Genomic DNA, 17889 nt, shown 5'->3' with positions numbered 1-17889 from the left:
TGGGGGTGTGTACAGCTGACTCTCACAGGCAGACACCCTTTTTTAATATGATTGTAACATAGTAACATAGTAACATAGTTGATGAGGTTGAAAAAAGACAACAGTCCATCAAGTTCAACCTATTTTGGATCTCCTGCGATCCTGCACTTATATTTGAATTTAATCCAGAGTAAGCAACCACCAATCTGTTTCAATTGTGAAAAATCCCCCCAGACTCAATATTGCAGTCCTATTTTACCCTATATCCACTACTATCCTTCATTTTAATTAACAGTCGTATCCCTGGATACATCTTTCCGCTAAAAATTTGTCTAACCTTTTCTTAAACATATCTATTGAATCTGCCATCACAACCTTCCCTGGCAATGAATTCCATATCTTGACTGCCCTTACTGTAAAGAACCCCTTCCTTTGCTGGTTGTGAAATTTCCTCTTCTCTAACCTTAGGGGATGACCACGTGTCCTGTGTATGGTCCTTGGGGTAAAAAGTTCCCATGAAAGCTCTCTGTATTGACCCCTAATGTATTTGTACATAGTAATCATATCTCCACTTAGACGCCTCTTTTCTAAAGTAAACATGCCTAAACTGGCTAACCTTTCCTCATAACTTAATGACTCCATACCCTTTATCAATTTTGTCACCCTTCTCTGAACCCTTTCTAGTTCCAAATTATCTTTTTTATAGAGTGGTGCCCAGAACTGTACTGCATATTCAAGATGAGGTCTTACCAATGATTTATACAGTGGCAAAATTACACTGTCTTCCCTTGCATCTATGCCCCTATTTATGCATGCCAATACTTTGTTTGCCCTTGCAGCTGCTTCTTGACGTTGAGCACTATTGCTAAGTCTACTGTCTACGAGCACTCCCAAATCCTTTATCGATTCTCCTAAATTAATTCCATTTAATTTATAGATTTCATTCTTGTTTTTGATCCCTGAATGCATAACCTTACATTTATCTGTGTTAAACCTCATATTCCATTTGGCTGCCCAATCCTCCAGTTTCCTCCAGTCACTGAATGACCCTTCCAAAATGGACATGTATTGAAAAATAGAAAAGATCATAATATAATATTATATTGTGTTTTTTAGGGTGTGCAGCTGCGTGCTGACCTCACAAATACCATTTTTAAATATAGATTTCACTGAATGACCCTTCCAAAATGTTCAAATATTGAATAATAGAAAATATTAGATTATATATAACATTTTTTTTAGCTTGTGCAGCTCCAGTTCTGACCCTCGCAAACATCCTTTTTAAATATAGATTTCACTGAATGCCCCTTCCAAAATGGACAAGTATTGAAAAATATAAAAAATTACAATATTATAATATATAGCCTTTTTAGGGTGTGCAGCTGCACTGACCCTCACAAAACAATTTTTAAATCTAGATTTTACTGAATAACCCTTTCAAAACAGACACGTATTAAAAAATAGAAAAATAGAAAATATTAGAAAATATAGCTTTTTTTGGGGTGTATAGCTACATGCTGACCCTCACAAACACTCTTTTTTAAATATAGATTTATCTAAATGACCCTTTCAAAATTGATAAGTATTGAAAAATAGAAAATATTACAATGTATAGCTATTTTGGGATGTGCAGTTGTGTACCGATCCTCACAAACGCTCTTCTTTTAAATACAGATTTCACTGAATGACCCTTCCAAAATGGGCAAGATTTGAAAAATAAATTAGATTAGAATATATAGCATTTTTTGCGGGTGTGGAGTTGTGTGCTGGCTCTCACAAACACTTCTTTTTAAAATATAGATTTCACTGAATGATCCTTAGAAAAATTAACAAGTATTGAAAAATAGAAATTATTAAATTATAATAATATATAGCCTTTTTTGGGGTGTGCAACTGCTGCTGAATCTCACACGCAAATACACAGTGTTTCTTTTTTTAAATTATTTCAGTTGTTACTGCCCCCTGCAAGAATACTTTCACTAGAAAAACTTTCAATTTTAAAATAAATAAATCTGTCTGTATTTTGGATCCTGCTGCTAATAGTCAGACAGCAAAAGCACTCTGTTTTTCTCCAAAAAATAAATGTACTATTTAGTTCAGAATTTCTATCTATCTAAATCAGTTTGTATATATTGTCTTGTACTTTTATATGTATGCAGTGCAATGCATTAACAACAACCAGTAGCCACTAGTCCGTGTAAAGTGTATGTAAGATGGAAATTAAAAGCAATTGATCAGCAAACTTTTGTAGCTGACTATTCTCTATAGAACTGCTTTACGATAATGACAGGATTCTATTGCTTTTCGATGTCCCTGGTTCACCCTGAATGCTATTTTCTGAGCAGAGCACCACAGCTAACCTCCTCCCTACATGCTGTCTGTTCCAAAATAGCGCTTGAGAAAACTCGGGAGGACTCGGTTTCACTTGGATCTCTAATGTCGCATTTTGTCGGATTTCACATAATCCAAACTGCTGATCTTTAGGGAATCGTAAATACTGAAGTAACATTATCGTATTTGTACACAATATAATGTAATGGAAGTGTCATATACACAAAAGAGAATAGTGTCTTCACAATGCTAATAATAAATGCAAAAGTTGCATTTTCCACATCAATTTAAATTAAATACAAATGACCGTACATCCATCATTTAACACTTTATAAATCCAATGGACATCTTCTTTCCTGCAGTAGTTTAAAAGGAAATGACAAGTAATCTGAATAGACTGTTGGACCATATAATATAGCCGTGATAGTCATGAATAAAGAGCTGTCAGTCAATACTCAAATAATGAGAAGTGGCTAGATAGTACTGCTGGAATAACCATCATATTCATTATGTATCTTTACTCCAGGCCTTTAATAAACCCGAAAAGAAATGCTTCCTAAGAAGAATACCTGGAGATGTGTCCACATATGATTAGGAGGCATCTCCAGAGAGTGTGCTTCAGTTATGTATACATGCACTTACTGTTTTCATCTTAAGCTTGAGCCTCGCCATTCCACCTCTCCAGGAGCCCAGAAATGTTACACTAATTTTATTCTGCTTGCAAATCAGGAATTGCTTTGCTTCAAAGAACCCCAACTCTGATTTAGTCCATCTACTTCCTACAAGCCTCCTATAATCTCTGCGGGAGCAGCTGGTGACACAACACAGTGAGTGAACGCTAAAAAGATAAAAGATAAAAAAAAAACATGCCTATAAATGTAAGGGTTATTTAGTGTTGAAGTCTAAATCTGGTACGCCTATGATTGAAAAATAATAACAACTAGGTACTTTCCATCTTGGTTCTCAACAAACAATAAATTCCTGTAATGATGCAAATTCAACAAACTTCAAAGGCATAATTTCTAAAGTTAACCATTTTGCTATGAGTATGTTTGGTGAGACTGCTCTAGGATGTATGGTACTGTATTTTTCCTCTGTATAATAATGTCAGTAGTGATAGATGTGGCTAGTTTGAAATTTTACCATCGGATTATTACAAACATTAAGTGACAATGACTGAGAAATTACAGTTTGATCTTCACAGTTGTCATCAGCTGCAACATCAGTACCAGAAAGATCAACATGTACATCATTATCGCTCTCCTCACCAGCAGCAAGGACAACAATCATCATCATCACCATTTTTTTTATATAGCGCCACTAATTCCGCAGCGCTGTACAGAGAACTCACTCACATTAGTCCCTAATTGGGGCTTACAGTCTAAATTCCCTAACACACACACACACATTCTAGGGTCAATTTGTTAGCAGCCTATTAACCTACCAGTATGTTTTTGGAGTGTGGGAGGAAACCGGAGCACCCGGAGGAAACCCACGCAAACACGGAGAGAACATACAAACTCCTCCCAGATAAAGGCATGGGCGAAATGTATGAAAGTCCGTTTTTTTCAACTCGCCGATTTCCGGCGAGTTGAAAAAACTGGACTTTCATACATTTACCGTTGGTCGGGAATTGAACTCATGCCCCCAGTGCTGTAAGGCAGAAGTGCTAACCACTACGCCACCATACAACAATCCTAGGAGTACACTTATAATGTTCCTTTTTTATTTTTCATACTGCCATTGGTTTGTTATGTCTTTCCTGTTTATCATCATCATTTATTTATAAAGCGCCACTAATTCCTCAGCGTTGTACAGAGAGCTCACTCACATCATGTCAATGAGACTATGATGCTTTTCCATATATTGCATCAGGGTTGATGTTCAAAGATTTGTTCCTTGGCGTCCTTGTCTAAACTTATGTGCATATATACACTTAACTATCACTATGTTATTTATGTCACTCTAAAATCCAAACCGATCATTTTCTTTGTGTTTCTCTGTAAGGTTGTAGGTGATGGAGAGCTAGCCACTATGGCAACAGGATTAATTCACTGTATTTTTGGGGGACTGGTGAGAAAAGCTGTGTTTCTCAGATGCAGTTGGTGGTGCATGTATTTTTTTTTTTATGATTACATCTTATCTTCTGAATGGCCGCTGCATATACAGTAGTTGTCATCACTGCTTGAAAAAAGCCATTTCAGGAAAACAATTGTTTAATGTTATTTTATTTTGTGAGGTATTGTCACCAAAATCTGCAAACACAGATCGCTTTACATATGTTTGCCACCACTTACATCTTTTTAAATTCTTGTTAAGTTGGATGATAATGGGGATGCATCCGTTGCTCTTTTGTCTGCTTCATAATTACTAATTATTAATGACTAATTCATAATCACTAGCATTGGTTATTTTCTTGTACAATGTACTTAGCAATATAGAGTTGTCTGTGCACAATTACCTTGTTGTTCTCGTGAATTACCAACAGAGTATAGCCAAACCATAAATTCATGTATTTGATTTATAGTTTTTGGGGGTATTTTTCCTCATGCAAGTCATCATTTGCTATAAAGTAACTGACAGTCAATACAATAAATTTGATATTTAGACTTCAATTATGGAATGGAATGACTTGATAAGTGCAGAAAAAATGGGAAATTGAAGGAAGGAGACAATAGAGTTTAATGTATATCTGAAGGCTCATTGAAAGTGGAAGCACTGTAAGAATATGTCCATTGGGGTTAAGGTGTTACAGAAGAATCACAGACCTTTCTGTTGTTGGTGTTTTTAACATCATTAGCCAGACAGTGTTTAAATGCAGTCTTTGTGGCCTAATATTTGGGACAATATGTGATTAAGATATGCTACACTATGTTTTGTTTTTCTGAGTTCTAGCCAAAAGGAATAGGATTGCTGATTGTCGTTGCATTGAAGAAAAGTGCCTTAATCCTGCTGTGTTTAAAGATTGGCGCCCAATGTATGTACACCATTGACGTGTTTGGTATTCTGTTATATGTAGAAGAGAGGGAACCCTCTTCAAGTGTGTACATATTGGGAGGCAGATCTTAGGAGCGCTGATAATACTCAATCCACCTTGAAATATCCCCTTGAAAAAAGTATCCGGGGGCGGCTTTAAGTTGCTTTTATAAGGCTATAGACATGTGATATTTGTTGATCCTTGGTAATTGATTACTTTATGTTAAATGCTCAGACATTGGCCTGATTTTTTAGGCAGTGGAAATTATTCCCAGACTCTTTAAATTATTTGTAAAATCACAGATTGTCCGAATCGGGCTAATCAATTCACTTATCTCTGCTTAGAAGGCTTCAAACTGGTAAAAAGCTGCATATATTATTTTGACAGGTGAAGAGCCCCAAAACATATCAGGGAAGCCAAAAAATCCCAACGAGAGTTAGGGCGCACACTAGAGACCAGCTAGGGGTTACCTCCTATAAATAAGAGGGAAGTAAGGAATGGGAAAAACCTACTAATAGGTAGAATCCTTCACTGCTGCAGACCCACAGTGGGCAGCTCACTCCCACTAATAGTAATAAATAACACAAACAACAATGGATAAGGGTCACGCTGCTACAAATCAAAATAATATGGAATAAATGAAAAACACAATGTACGGAGGTTCTCCTGTCGGGTGAAATGAGACACTCAACAGTATACCGGGTAGGTATAATACTGTATTTATTAAAATCGCTCCACAATCAAATGTAACTTAAAAATAATGATCCTAGGTCATTCAAGTAAACCCTGTATAATAAAATGTTGTTAGTTGAAAATCAACACTGGGTTAAAAACAAAGCACGCAGAGAAACACAACCATGGCTGCAAAAAAAGGTTGGTGTACACAGAAAAAATACATCCAGGTATAAATAGTTATCAGTCATAAGTCCGGAATATAAAAAACAGCCAATATGCACTGATAAATAATGGGCTATTTGCGTGAGTATTATAAATTATAGCCCATAAGTACGGCCTCCTCCGTAGACCAACAGTGTGTGTGGCAAAATAGAGTCTCAATCACCTCATTTATGTGATCCGTCGGTGAAGTTGATAATCCGGTTCACAGATGCTATCGTTCCGTCCAAGGTTAGCCAGTCTCTATAGCACGGACTCCGTTGCACAACACAGATACTGTAATGATGTTGTCTCGTTATCAGCTGGAGCGCACTCAGCACTCGGCACAATTGTGCAGACAAATGGGAGCCAATACTGTTGGAAACTTCTATACAGATCCTCCAATTAGGTACAATACCCAGTGTGAATAATTAAGGATAGATCATCACGTCAATAAAACACACATGAATGGTACAGTAGAGGCACAATCACATCCGGATATATAGTACACAGAACCCTGCTGACGCGTTTCGTGCCTCTCAAAGCACTTTTTTCAAAGCTACTGAGGGGTTTGTGGGATGTCCTTAAGTAGAAGGCTAATCAGCAGGTGTATTCACTGATTACAAGCCTCATCCTTGGTATTACGTTATTTAGTTACTGACTGAGATTCACACATTGGCCTTTAGTACTGACTGAGATTCACACATTGGCCTTTAGTACTGACTGAGATTCACACATTGGCCTTTAGGCCTTTATATCAGGGAAGCCTCTTTCCCATTCACTGCTATGTGTCACTATAGAGGTTTAGGATTACCTTGCGCTGCATTAATGATGATGTATTTTATTCAAATGTTGGGTATTTAAACAAGTAGTTATGTAATCTTTGCAAAAATTGAGTTCTTTGGTACAAAAACAGCTTTTGCCCTGAAAATCTTTAAATCATTTCTAGAGCAAGTGTAAAAAAAAATACTTTTTGACTCCTTGAAACCTTCACGACCTCCTCATGAATTTAGTGGGCCTTAGTGCAAGAGTAGTATTTGGGATCCCTCCCCTATGTTACAAGGGATGAATTGTGTTGAAACATATGTGACAAGAGGAGAGTGGGGTGGGCTTATTTCATATATGCCCTCTCCACTCTCATTTTTTCCCTCCCCATCAGGTTCCTTTGTACCTGCTGCTGCGTCAAGCATCTCCCACCTCTGCTTGCTCCATGAGGGAAGGAACCCTGAGCAGAGTGCTGGTGGCTGCCACTTTTGATGTCACCAGAGGGCCGTCATCATGGAGCAGTAGCATGTGTAGTGCAGTGCAGTAATCTGACTCCTCCTCCCCCCCCCGAACACTACAGCAGGGTAACCCCTGTTGGTGTGGATGGAAAGAGATGGCAAAATGAAATGGGACATACTTCCTTACAAAATCCTAACAGTGCTGGACAGTTCTCCAAAATTGGGACTGTCCCTCTAGAATCAGGACAGTTGACAGGCTGTGTTGCTCTCTCCTATCTGTTATTGACGTGTTGACAACCTAACACTGCTGTTGATGTCTTCTCTGTTGCTGCTTGGCCCAATTCTTTAATGTTGGGACCTGTTTGGAAAAAGGTGTAGGTGTTAAAAATGAGATGTCATATTACCAGTGTAACTCATTTTTCCGCACAGCACCACAACCCTCACCAGTGATTCCATTATTCTAACTTTCCTCTATTTCATCAGTCCCTCTTCATCTGTTAGTAATCAACCCCTTCCTTATCTCCTTAAATCATCACCCCCAACCCTGTTATTCACAACACTCCCCTAACCCTCTACAAGCCCCTCACCCCTGTTAACTCAGTGGGCCTAATTCATTAAGGAAAGTAAGACAAAAAAAAGGATTAAGTTTTCTCCTGGACAAACCATGTTACAATGCAAGGGATGCAAATTAGTTTATTATTTTGCACAAGTTAAATTATGGCTGTTTTTTCATGGAACACATAAATACTTGATAGCTTTATGCTTACATTGAACTTTAAAATGATTTAGGACATGTCCTATCCCAAGTATAAATCTGTCCCCACATTTCAAATTTACTTAATTGTAACATGGTTTTACCAAGGTGCAAAGTTACTCCTTTCCTTGGTTTTACTTTCCTTAATGAATCAGGCTCCATATGTTTAAATACATACAAGTAGTAATTGTGAGTTAAAGTAATAACTTTATTATTTAGTATATATTAGATTTATTTGCATATATATTTTTGTTTGCTTGTTATTTTGTGGTTGATTCATTAGTACAAAGAGGAATGCATTTGCAAATCTAGAAATCTCTTCTGTACATAATATGAGATACAGCTCAAATGCTCTGGGTAACCTTTAAGTTAATTTATCACCCTATTTGCCCTATTGCTAAGTTTGTCTGTATTCAATGCTGGCTCTTCAACTCTTGTATAAAAAGCAGAATTTATACTGGGGAAAAAAGGTTAAACTCAATGACAAAAAACGAACATGATTCTCTCTGTTTCTCTGGCGCTACCTGCAAAATACTGCATTAACCTTGAGCACTTTGTTCCTTACAAAAAAGGCAAAATAAAACAAAAATAAATAGAAAACACATCAGCTTAGACTAGACCATCATATAGTTGTTCTTTTTGTTTGTGATTTATGCTCAACAAGAAATCATATAACTTAATTTTCTTCTGTCATACTTTAAACAGAATGTTTATCTAAGATGTATGTTCTTTCTTTCTCTTTTCAGAGGGAGGTTCAGGCTCTGGTGATGGAGGTAAGAGATCATGCTTTGAGTATAATATTTTGAAGTCAGTACCATAAGGCAAGGTACATTTTGATTTAGTAATGCCATTATCCTTAAAAGAGATTGTTCATTCGTATTGTTCAGAAAATGTTGTTTTGTCTTTTTTCAAACATCACAAGAACTTTTAATCCAGCATATGGATCAGTGATATATCACGGATGTCCAAAATGCTCCTATATAAGTAGCAATGCAGTTAAATACATGGGAATCTAAGAGTATACTTGAGGACAGTCACCCAGTAGTTTTTGCATATAGGAAAGTTGTGTAACGTCAAACGGTGTATTCCTGAAATTATTGGCCACAAGAACTCAGAACTTATCTGTTTATTGCCTTCATGCATTAGGCAGTATGAGTGCCACGTTCCTGTCATATGTGTAACATTAGCCATAAAAATAAGCAACAGTAAAAGAAAGACATTGGATGGGAGATGCAAGGCAAAGCTGACAAAAACTGTGAAAATATATTTTAATTAAAATTTTCATTTCTTTAGAAATATTACTAGTTTTATATGAGGATGAAACGCTTTACACTGGATTTTTGTAGTGCGATTGATTGATATAAATGGATTTTGTTAAATCAATCAATACAGGTCCATGTAACAGTCTAGTTACATAAGATGAGAGTACTAGGTCTAGGGAAAAATCTATGTATATGGGTAGAGAAGTGGCTGAAGGGTAAAAGACAAATGGCTGGGCTAACATTATTAGTGTTGTACTATAGGAATTGGTAATGGGCTATATCCTTTTCAATCTTTTTATTGATTACCTTGTAGATGGCATAGAACGTAATTTGCTTATAACAGTTAGGTATTTGCCATTTTGTCTAACTTTTCTGTACCAGGTTTCTATTCTGCTATATGTAGAGTTATTAACATTTAGCAGAATAGAAACTTGGTACAGAAAAGTTAAACAAAATGGAAGATAAAATTTAATGGAGGTATATGTAGCATGTAGCCTTATGCACCTGGGCCGTGCTAAAAGCTAGCATACATAAAATTAGCTAACACTGAAATAGGGAGTATAATACTAGTTATTAGAGGCACACAGTGTCGGGCACCTCAGTGTTGACCAATCTGATATGTATATATATATGCTGAGTTAACATTTATCTAGTTATGACAATGTAGAACACCAGGGGGTATACTTATTAACTGACAATTTTTTTTCAGCTTGCCACTATTCAGCGAGTTTGCAGTGAAATTTGAAAGCGCCAATGGCTTTAAAGGCATTGTTTTGCCTTTAAAGCCATTGCCAAATTTAATTTTCACTGCAAGCTCGCCGAATAGCGGTGACTTGAAAAAATCGTCAGTTAATACAATTACTCCCAGGAGTAAGTAATTAAGAGTGGAAGAAATATGGTTTCATCATCAATATAGGATGGGTTTTTTACTGTAAGGGTGGTAAAGCTGTGGAATTCCTTACCAAATGTACTAAAATATTTTAAAAATGGATTGAATTGTTTTCATATGAAAAATCGTATCTGTAGTTGTAATTTATAGCTGACATTAGGGGTTGATTGATGCAGAGGTTTTCGTGTCAGCAATGATTGTTTTGCTGAATTTGCGACTGTCATACTGGTTTTAACCTTAACAATCTTACTAACTACACAACTATGTTGAAAGGAAGAGTTCTGAAGTAGGCAGAAATCCTAAAATAAATACTCATTATTCCATAGAAGATTAAATCCTGAAGTATACTCCACTCCCTCCACTCATGCTCTCTCTTTATATATATATATATATATATATATATATGGCTACTTTCTAATCACTACCTAACACTTAGCCTCTGTGATGCATTCCTGCCGGCTTCCTACATAACATTTTGTTTAGCTTTTTCTAATCAATGTTTTGCTGAATTTATTGCAATATTTATTTGTTAATTTAAGTTTTGTACTATATATAAATATATTTTTACACTATCTCCCCTTTAAAGTAAATTTGATAGGTCACAATTTTCCTGCAATGTCACATTTCCATCAGATAATATTTTTAGCAGCTTCTATGCCAAATTTCTGGTCAGCACTAGAGATAGATTTTTATGTTCCATTTCATCAGTGGGATGAGATCAACAGGAAACATTTCCACTAATAAAGTAGCACCCACCTCCATTCCATTTAAATAGCCATGCATGCTCACAAGCCACGTTTGTACATGTTTATAAGCGCAAGTAACACCAATAAGCAAGGCCAGATTTACAGCTAATAAGTCTGTTGGAATTTTAAAAAAAAGTAACAACTTAATCTACACCCTATCCATTGACCACATCTCTCCAGTAATAAAGTGCACTTTAGCTGGAAGAAATGCTACTATACAGTTCTTAATACAGCCAAAAAAAAAGCAAATAAGATTTGCATACATAAAGGAATTACTATTGTCATTATCATTTTTATTATTTGTGTAAGGTGCCAGTCCGTATAACAAATATCCAAAATACAAATAATACATAAAAACAGAACATGTCAGACTGTATGATATTTAAAGGAGGAGAGAGTATTATGCGGGATATGACTTGTAATGTGCAGTCAGGGGATAGGAGTAAGCTTACTCCACCACCTTGTCTGTCCCTCGGTCAAAGTGTGTGGGTGAGGGGAAGGAACCCATTGGAGAAAGCTGCAGTGGAAGCAGTGTCAGATGGGGATAACCAAGTTTCATTAATTTCAAGTAGGCTAGGGAAATTAAAGAGGAATAGGTCATGACTGGTTTTGAGCTTGTAACAGACAGATTCAGCATTCCAGAGTACAAAGGAAAAAGTGAGGTAGGAAAATGGAGAGGTAAAAATGAGGTTGGAAGCATTGGATGTACATGGTAAATATAACAATTTGGGGTGGAATGAGGAATGTGTGGATTGCTTGGGGCCATGAGGTAGATGAGAAGTCTCCATCAGGCAGGAGAAGGAGGTGATTGAGAAGGATTACTAGGGAATGTGACATGTGGGTGATGTGATAATTCCAGTTTGTGTAAGCTGTGGGAATGAGAAGGGCGAAGGAAGCAGAGCATTTCAAAGTTTAGGCAGGTGAGAAAGAGGATAGTGGAGGGGGAATGGTAGGGTAGATCAGTTGGAGAAAATTGGAGGTGGAGGTAAGTAGAAGGAGGATGGATTCATGTGTGCATTGAGCTGTGGTGAGAAGGAAGAAGATATGTGGTATAAGAGGGATGAAAGTTTGGGGATTGCATCATCCAACGCTCAACACCACCCACTTCTCCCACCATCAGATAGAACTATAGACTCATGGGAGTCTAGGAGGGTATCTTTGAGCCTCCAGACAATCCAGAAAAGTCAGCATGTATGGCTTACTATGCCCAGTGCCAAATTGCTCATGCAAGAAAACAGAAAAAATTGCAAATATATAGCACAATGTATCTATTATGCAGAATATGCTGCAAAGCAAAATTAGGATCTTTAATTGAGTGCAAATGTACAATCACCCATAGCAAACAATTAATCAATTACTTTTTTTGTCTAAATTACTCTACAAAATTGATCAAAGCTAATTACTGGTTTTTTTAGGCTGGATACACATTACACTGTTTTCAGCAGATAATCGTGCCAATCAACCGATAAACGACTGATTGGCCCGATATCACAGTAATGTGTGCCCTGCAACAAGAAACAGTTGTCATTCCAAAGCACATATTATTGTTGTACTCACAATCAGTATCTCCATAGAGTTTACAGAGTCATGATCTTTTCAGCTAATGGTTATGACAGATGAAGAGCACAGGTTTGAAGGTAAATCTTGTAAAACATGTATAATGTGTACACATGAATCAACATGCTGATCTGTAATGGGTTTTTTTCAGTCCTTGGTAAAGTCATTATAGATAACATATTGGTCGAAAATATCGGTAGTGTGTACCTAGCCTTACTGCCCATTTATACTGTGGTCAAAAATGCTAAAATAATTTTTTCACATGTTTCTTACTGACACTATTTCTGTTGCCCTTCAACAAACTCTAATGGCCCAGTGGACATTCTTCCCAGACTGTTCTTGGAGTCTGAATTGAATAAATGGGTCAGCAGTTATAGATAGCAGTATCATGTAATCAAAATAAGTTTTAAGTGGTTAGACAGTGATAGCCAATCTAATTTTGCAACTGCAATACTCAGTATTATTTTTAGTATTGAGTCCTGCACAGGAAGAACAGAATTAAGTGATTTGTAGGCTTCTCCTTCTTAATTTTCTATGCAGTAAGACTTGTGTAAATCAACTCTTCTGGGCTTTTAATTATGTATGCAATTCTGGTGATTGCTTACATAAACTTGTGAAGAAGTGTTACGTAAACTGTTTTTAAATGTAGCCTAGACTTTTAATGGTGTGAGCTATATTTTATACACTTTACAGAGGAACAAGAGGTTGCTTGTTACTCAGATTAATTTCTTGAACCCTTCCTGCATGGAATAATCTTTATGCTGCATTAATTTAACTGCCAGGTGAATGCAGTAAAACTTCATAATCTATGTTATGTGGAATTGTAAAATGAATAAATCAGGTGTACCAATAGGAGTTAATATTTAAAGAGACAGTACCACCTAAAAAAAAATCATAGTTATTTTACAGCCTACTTTCTTGTGATGTTATTTGCTATGATCTTTACTAGGTTATTGCCTTTTTTAAATTTTTTTACATTTTTGTTTGGTTATATTTTATATTCCTCAGCTTAGAAAAATATCTATTAGAATTGGAAGTGTTTGGAAGAACTAGTGCCTAACTTTAAATCTCATGATTTGAAGAAACTCTACCACCGTCCCACAATTCTGCATGTGTGCCCCAATGTTGGGAGATATTTCCCTGCTCGCCATAGTGTGTTCACCCATTGTGGCATGACCACATACCTCTGGGAGAATGTTGGCAGTATAGTGGTAGCTTAGTGGTTAAGAACTCTTTACAGAAGTCTTTAAAACAGTTACACTGAAAGTTATCCTGGTGATTTTATGTGATTTTAAATATGTCATTTTGTCTGTCATTGTTCCAAGCAGCAAATAGCTTAATCGACCCTGGAGACTTGTACTTGAAAGATGACATGCATTTTTCTGCACTATGTAAGAACACTATGGGGCCTATAAAACAAACTCCTAATCCTCTGAAAACAGCAGTTTTTTGGGGACAACCACAACATTAAGGATCCCAGCTGTTTATAAAAGCAAAAGGAGATATCTGCTCGATCCCACTGTTATTGTATACAAAAGCAGTCCCCATAGGTTCTTATGGGGACTGATAATATTCGCAATTTATCATGTTTCAAAAAGCAAAGATTTTCAGCACTTGTGCCCAATGGCTAACTCCATCTGAAGATGCCGTTAGCTATTAAAGCCTATGGGGAAATCATTCGGATCCCTCACTGCATCTTACCTGCTCTCCCCCACGGTCAAGGAAAGGTGACCATGATAGTGACCATAGAGGAGATAGAGGAGATAGGTAAACTATGTGCTCCCTGGAACAGCCGTTTATCGTGACTGTTGTTTCGGCAGAACACTTTTCATAAATGGTCACAATCTTATCGCAATGATAAGGAATGAATATGATTCGCTCAAAAATGCGGTTATTATTAAATATGTCCCTATAGCGGTTCAGAAACATTTTATGAAAAGCATTTTATTTTAAAACTACTGTTGCATTGCTTTATATACTATCATTTTTTATTTTGTGAATAGTCCAATCTCTTTAAAGTGGAATATATTTTACATTTTCTGAGATAACAGAATGTATGCAGTTTAATTGTATTATGATCTTTGGAATGTAAAAATGCTATTACTTCCCTTGTTCACAGAGTGTTAAATTCATTAATGTTCCTGAAAATGTGCAAGACATCCTACTTCTATCCCTGGATTTGTGAATAGTCTTCTTTATAACAGTACTGCCCAGGAGGCTTTATTCTGACTTTTCAGTGGTCTGCATTGCTTCACATGCATAGCATCCATTGCTCAAATGTGAGTAATCTGCTCGAACTGAGTGTCCAGCAGATTTCTGTCCAGTGTCCGCCTAATAGGAAAAGGAAAACATCAGGCTTTAATGTAACAATACCTGTCTCCCACTGCCCTAGTAAGGGGTGGATTGGGAACTTAAAGTGGCCCTGGAAAAAAGTTTGAAAGTGACCTCATGTGGCCGGGGCCAAAAAAATGGTAGGCGGGGCCCAGTATGTGTGTGTACCCACTGTGTCTGTCCCTGTATGTGTGTGCGCCCAGTGTCTGTGCGCCTACTGTATGTACCCAAGTATGTGTGTTCTGTTCTTGTTGCTTTCCCTACCTGTGACTGCTGGTGTCTTTAGCTCATTTGCTGCTTGTCTGGATCTTGGAATGTTGAGAGTCCTATCTGGAAAAAAAAATGGGTACATTAAATTAAGAAAACTCCAACCAGCCCCGGCGTTAAATCAATAGCATACAAGTTTAATAATCAGGCCTCCTTCCAGCCCCATTCAAATAAGAGTATTCCCATTTAATAAATTAACCTATTTCCCTACCTCAAAACAGGCCAGGAATAAATAGCATTTATGTTTATTAAATATAACCATTTCCCAAAACCACCCCTGTCATTAAATTATTCGTATTCACATTTAATAAATAGCCCTCCTCTCCAAACTCAGCCCAACATTCAGTTAATAGCCCCAAACCAGCATTAAATGAAAATTCCTGCCTCCTCATCTTAAATTAATAGGCCCCCACTATTAAACTAAATTGCCCCACCATCACTCATTAGTCATCACCTACCTTATGCCCCCATTCCATTGCTCTAAGCCCCCCCTGCCCTCACCCCCATTCCATTGCCCTAAGCCCCCCTGCCCTCATCCCCATTACAGTGACATAAGCCCCCTGCCCTCACCCCCATTCCATTGTCCTAAGCCCCCCTGCCCTCACCCCATTCCATTGCCCTAAGCCCCCCTGCCCTCACCCCCTTTCCATTACCCTAAGCCCCCCTGCCCTCACCCCCATTACAGTGACATAAGCCCCCTGCCCTCACCCCCATTACTGTGACATAAGCCCCCTGCCCTCATCGCCATTACTGTGACATAAGCCCCCTGCCCTCACCCCATTACAGTGACATAAGCCACCTGCCCTCCCACCCATTACAGTGACATAAGCCCCCTGCGCTCACCCCCATTACAGTGACATAAGCCCCCTGCCCTCACCCCCATTACTATGACATAAGCCCCCAGCCCTCACCCCCATTACAGTGACATAAGCCCCCCTGCCCTCACTCCCATTACAGTGACATAAGCCCCCCTGCCCTCACTTCCATTACAGTGACATAAGCCCCCCTGCGCGCACACACACACACACACACACACTATACTGACATAAGCCCCCCTGCACACACACATTATACTGACATAAGCCCCCCTGCGAGCACGCACACACACACACACACACACACACACACATACTATACTGACATAAGCCCCCCTGCACACACACACACACACACATTCTACTGACATAAGTCCCCCTGCACACACACACACTATACTGACATAAGCCCCGCTGCACACACACACACTATACTGACATAAACCCCCCTGCGCGCACACACACACACACACACACTATACTGACATAAACCCCCCTGCACACGCACGCACACACACACACACACGCACGCACACACTATACTGACATAAGCCCCCCTGCACACACAGACACACACACACTATACTGACATAAGCCCCCTGCACACGCAGACACACACACTATACTGACATAAGCCCCTCTGCACACGCAGACACACATACACACACACTATACTGACATAAGCCCACCTGCACACGCAGACACACACACACTATACTGACATAAGCCCCCCTGCACACACACACTATACTGACATAAGCCCCCCTGCACACACTCACACACACACTATACTGACATAAGCCCCCCTGCACATACACACTACATTAACCCCCATTACATTGAAATAAATCACCCTCACACTTACCTTATTCCAGCCGCGCTTCCAGCACTGTACACATGGGACGGAAAATGTCACATGGTGCGCGTCCCATGTGACCTGTCTTTAATACTGGATAGGAGAAGGAGGCCATGCAAGGGGGGGGGGGGCGGGGTTCCGCGGCCACAACGATGCCGCCCATCCTGTCCGGGGGGCCTCCTAATCTGCCAATGTTAGGATGGCCCTGATTGCGGCCAGCATCCGCCGAAGGGGGAAAAAAATGTAATGAAAAAATAAAACCTATCAAGCACCTTACAGTCGGCCTCATTAGACCCCCTGGCCTACCGGTAAAATTCTCAGTAAGCCCAATGGCCAATCCGCCCCTGGCCCTAGTGCAATTTGCTTTGGACTTGGTAAAGCAGCTGTCAGCAGAAGGGGATATCCTCTGAAACTTCAGACTAGTCAGTTTCTTGCTTTAGTTTCACCAGCTGTACAGATATATGCAGTTGTCATGAATATAGCACACCTTCACTACACAAGACAATCAGATTCAGTCACTTGAATAAATGTATTCACAAGTGAAGTAGTTTTTTCCAGTTGACTTATGTTTTATCACTACTGGCTAAGTTGTATTACCACAAACATTGTGCAGTAACTGCACAAGAACTGTAATACTTACATTTTATATACTTGTAGTTGTGGGAAGACCAAACTTCTGCTTACTCTTTTGAACTGTTATGATGCTTCAAATCACATTAATCCGCCTTTAAAGTTAATTTTAAATGAAAGAGTCACTGACACAGAATAGGGAGAGTTTAAACACATGGGGTCTGCTACATTAAGCAAAGTAAGACAAAAAATAGATTTTTCTCCAGGACAAAATCATGTTGCAATGCAAAGGGTGCAAATTAGTTTATTATTTTGCACATAAGATAACTAACTACTTGCTGTTTAGTCATGTAACACACAAATACTTGATAGCTTTATTAGTGCACTGAAATTCAAAGTTGATCTAGAACATGCCTCACACCAACTATAAATCTGTCATCACATTTTAAATTTGTCTTC

General features: G+C 38.3%; 1 protein-coding gene across 3 annotated transcripts in view; it reads left to right on the top strand.

Moving 5' to 3' along the window:
- The window catches only part of TMEFF2 (transmembrane protein with EGF like and two follistatin like domains 2), a 656761-nt gene that overhangs the window by 114163 nt on the left and 524709 nt on the right, over positions 1-17889 (top strand). For all 3 annotated transcript variants that reach the window (XM_075179936.1, XM_075179935.1, XM_075179937.1), the window contains exon 4: positions 8884-8910. In XM_075179936.1, the coding sequence (XP_075036037.1) occupies positions 8884-8910 (27 nt within the window). The remainder of the gene's footprint in view (positions 1-8883; positions 8911-17889) is intronic.

The sequence above is a fragment of the Mixophyes fleayi genome, chromosome 7 (assembly GCF_038048845.1).
Source record: "Mixophyes fleayi isolate aMixFle1 chromosome 7, aMixFle1.hap1, whole genome shotgun sequence".
Classification (NCBI taxonomy): Eukaryota; Metazoa; Chordata; class Amphibia; order Anura; family Limnodynastidae; genus Mixophyes; species Mixophyes fleayi.
The sequence above is the reverse complement of the archived record's forward strand: the minus strand, read 5'-3'. Positions and strand labels throughout refer to the sequence as shown.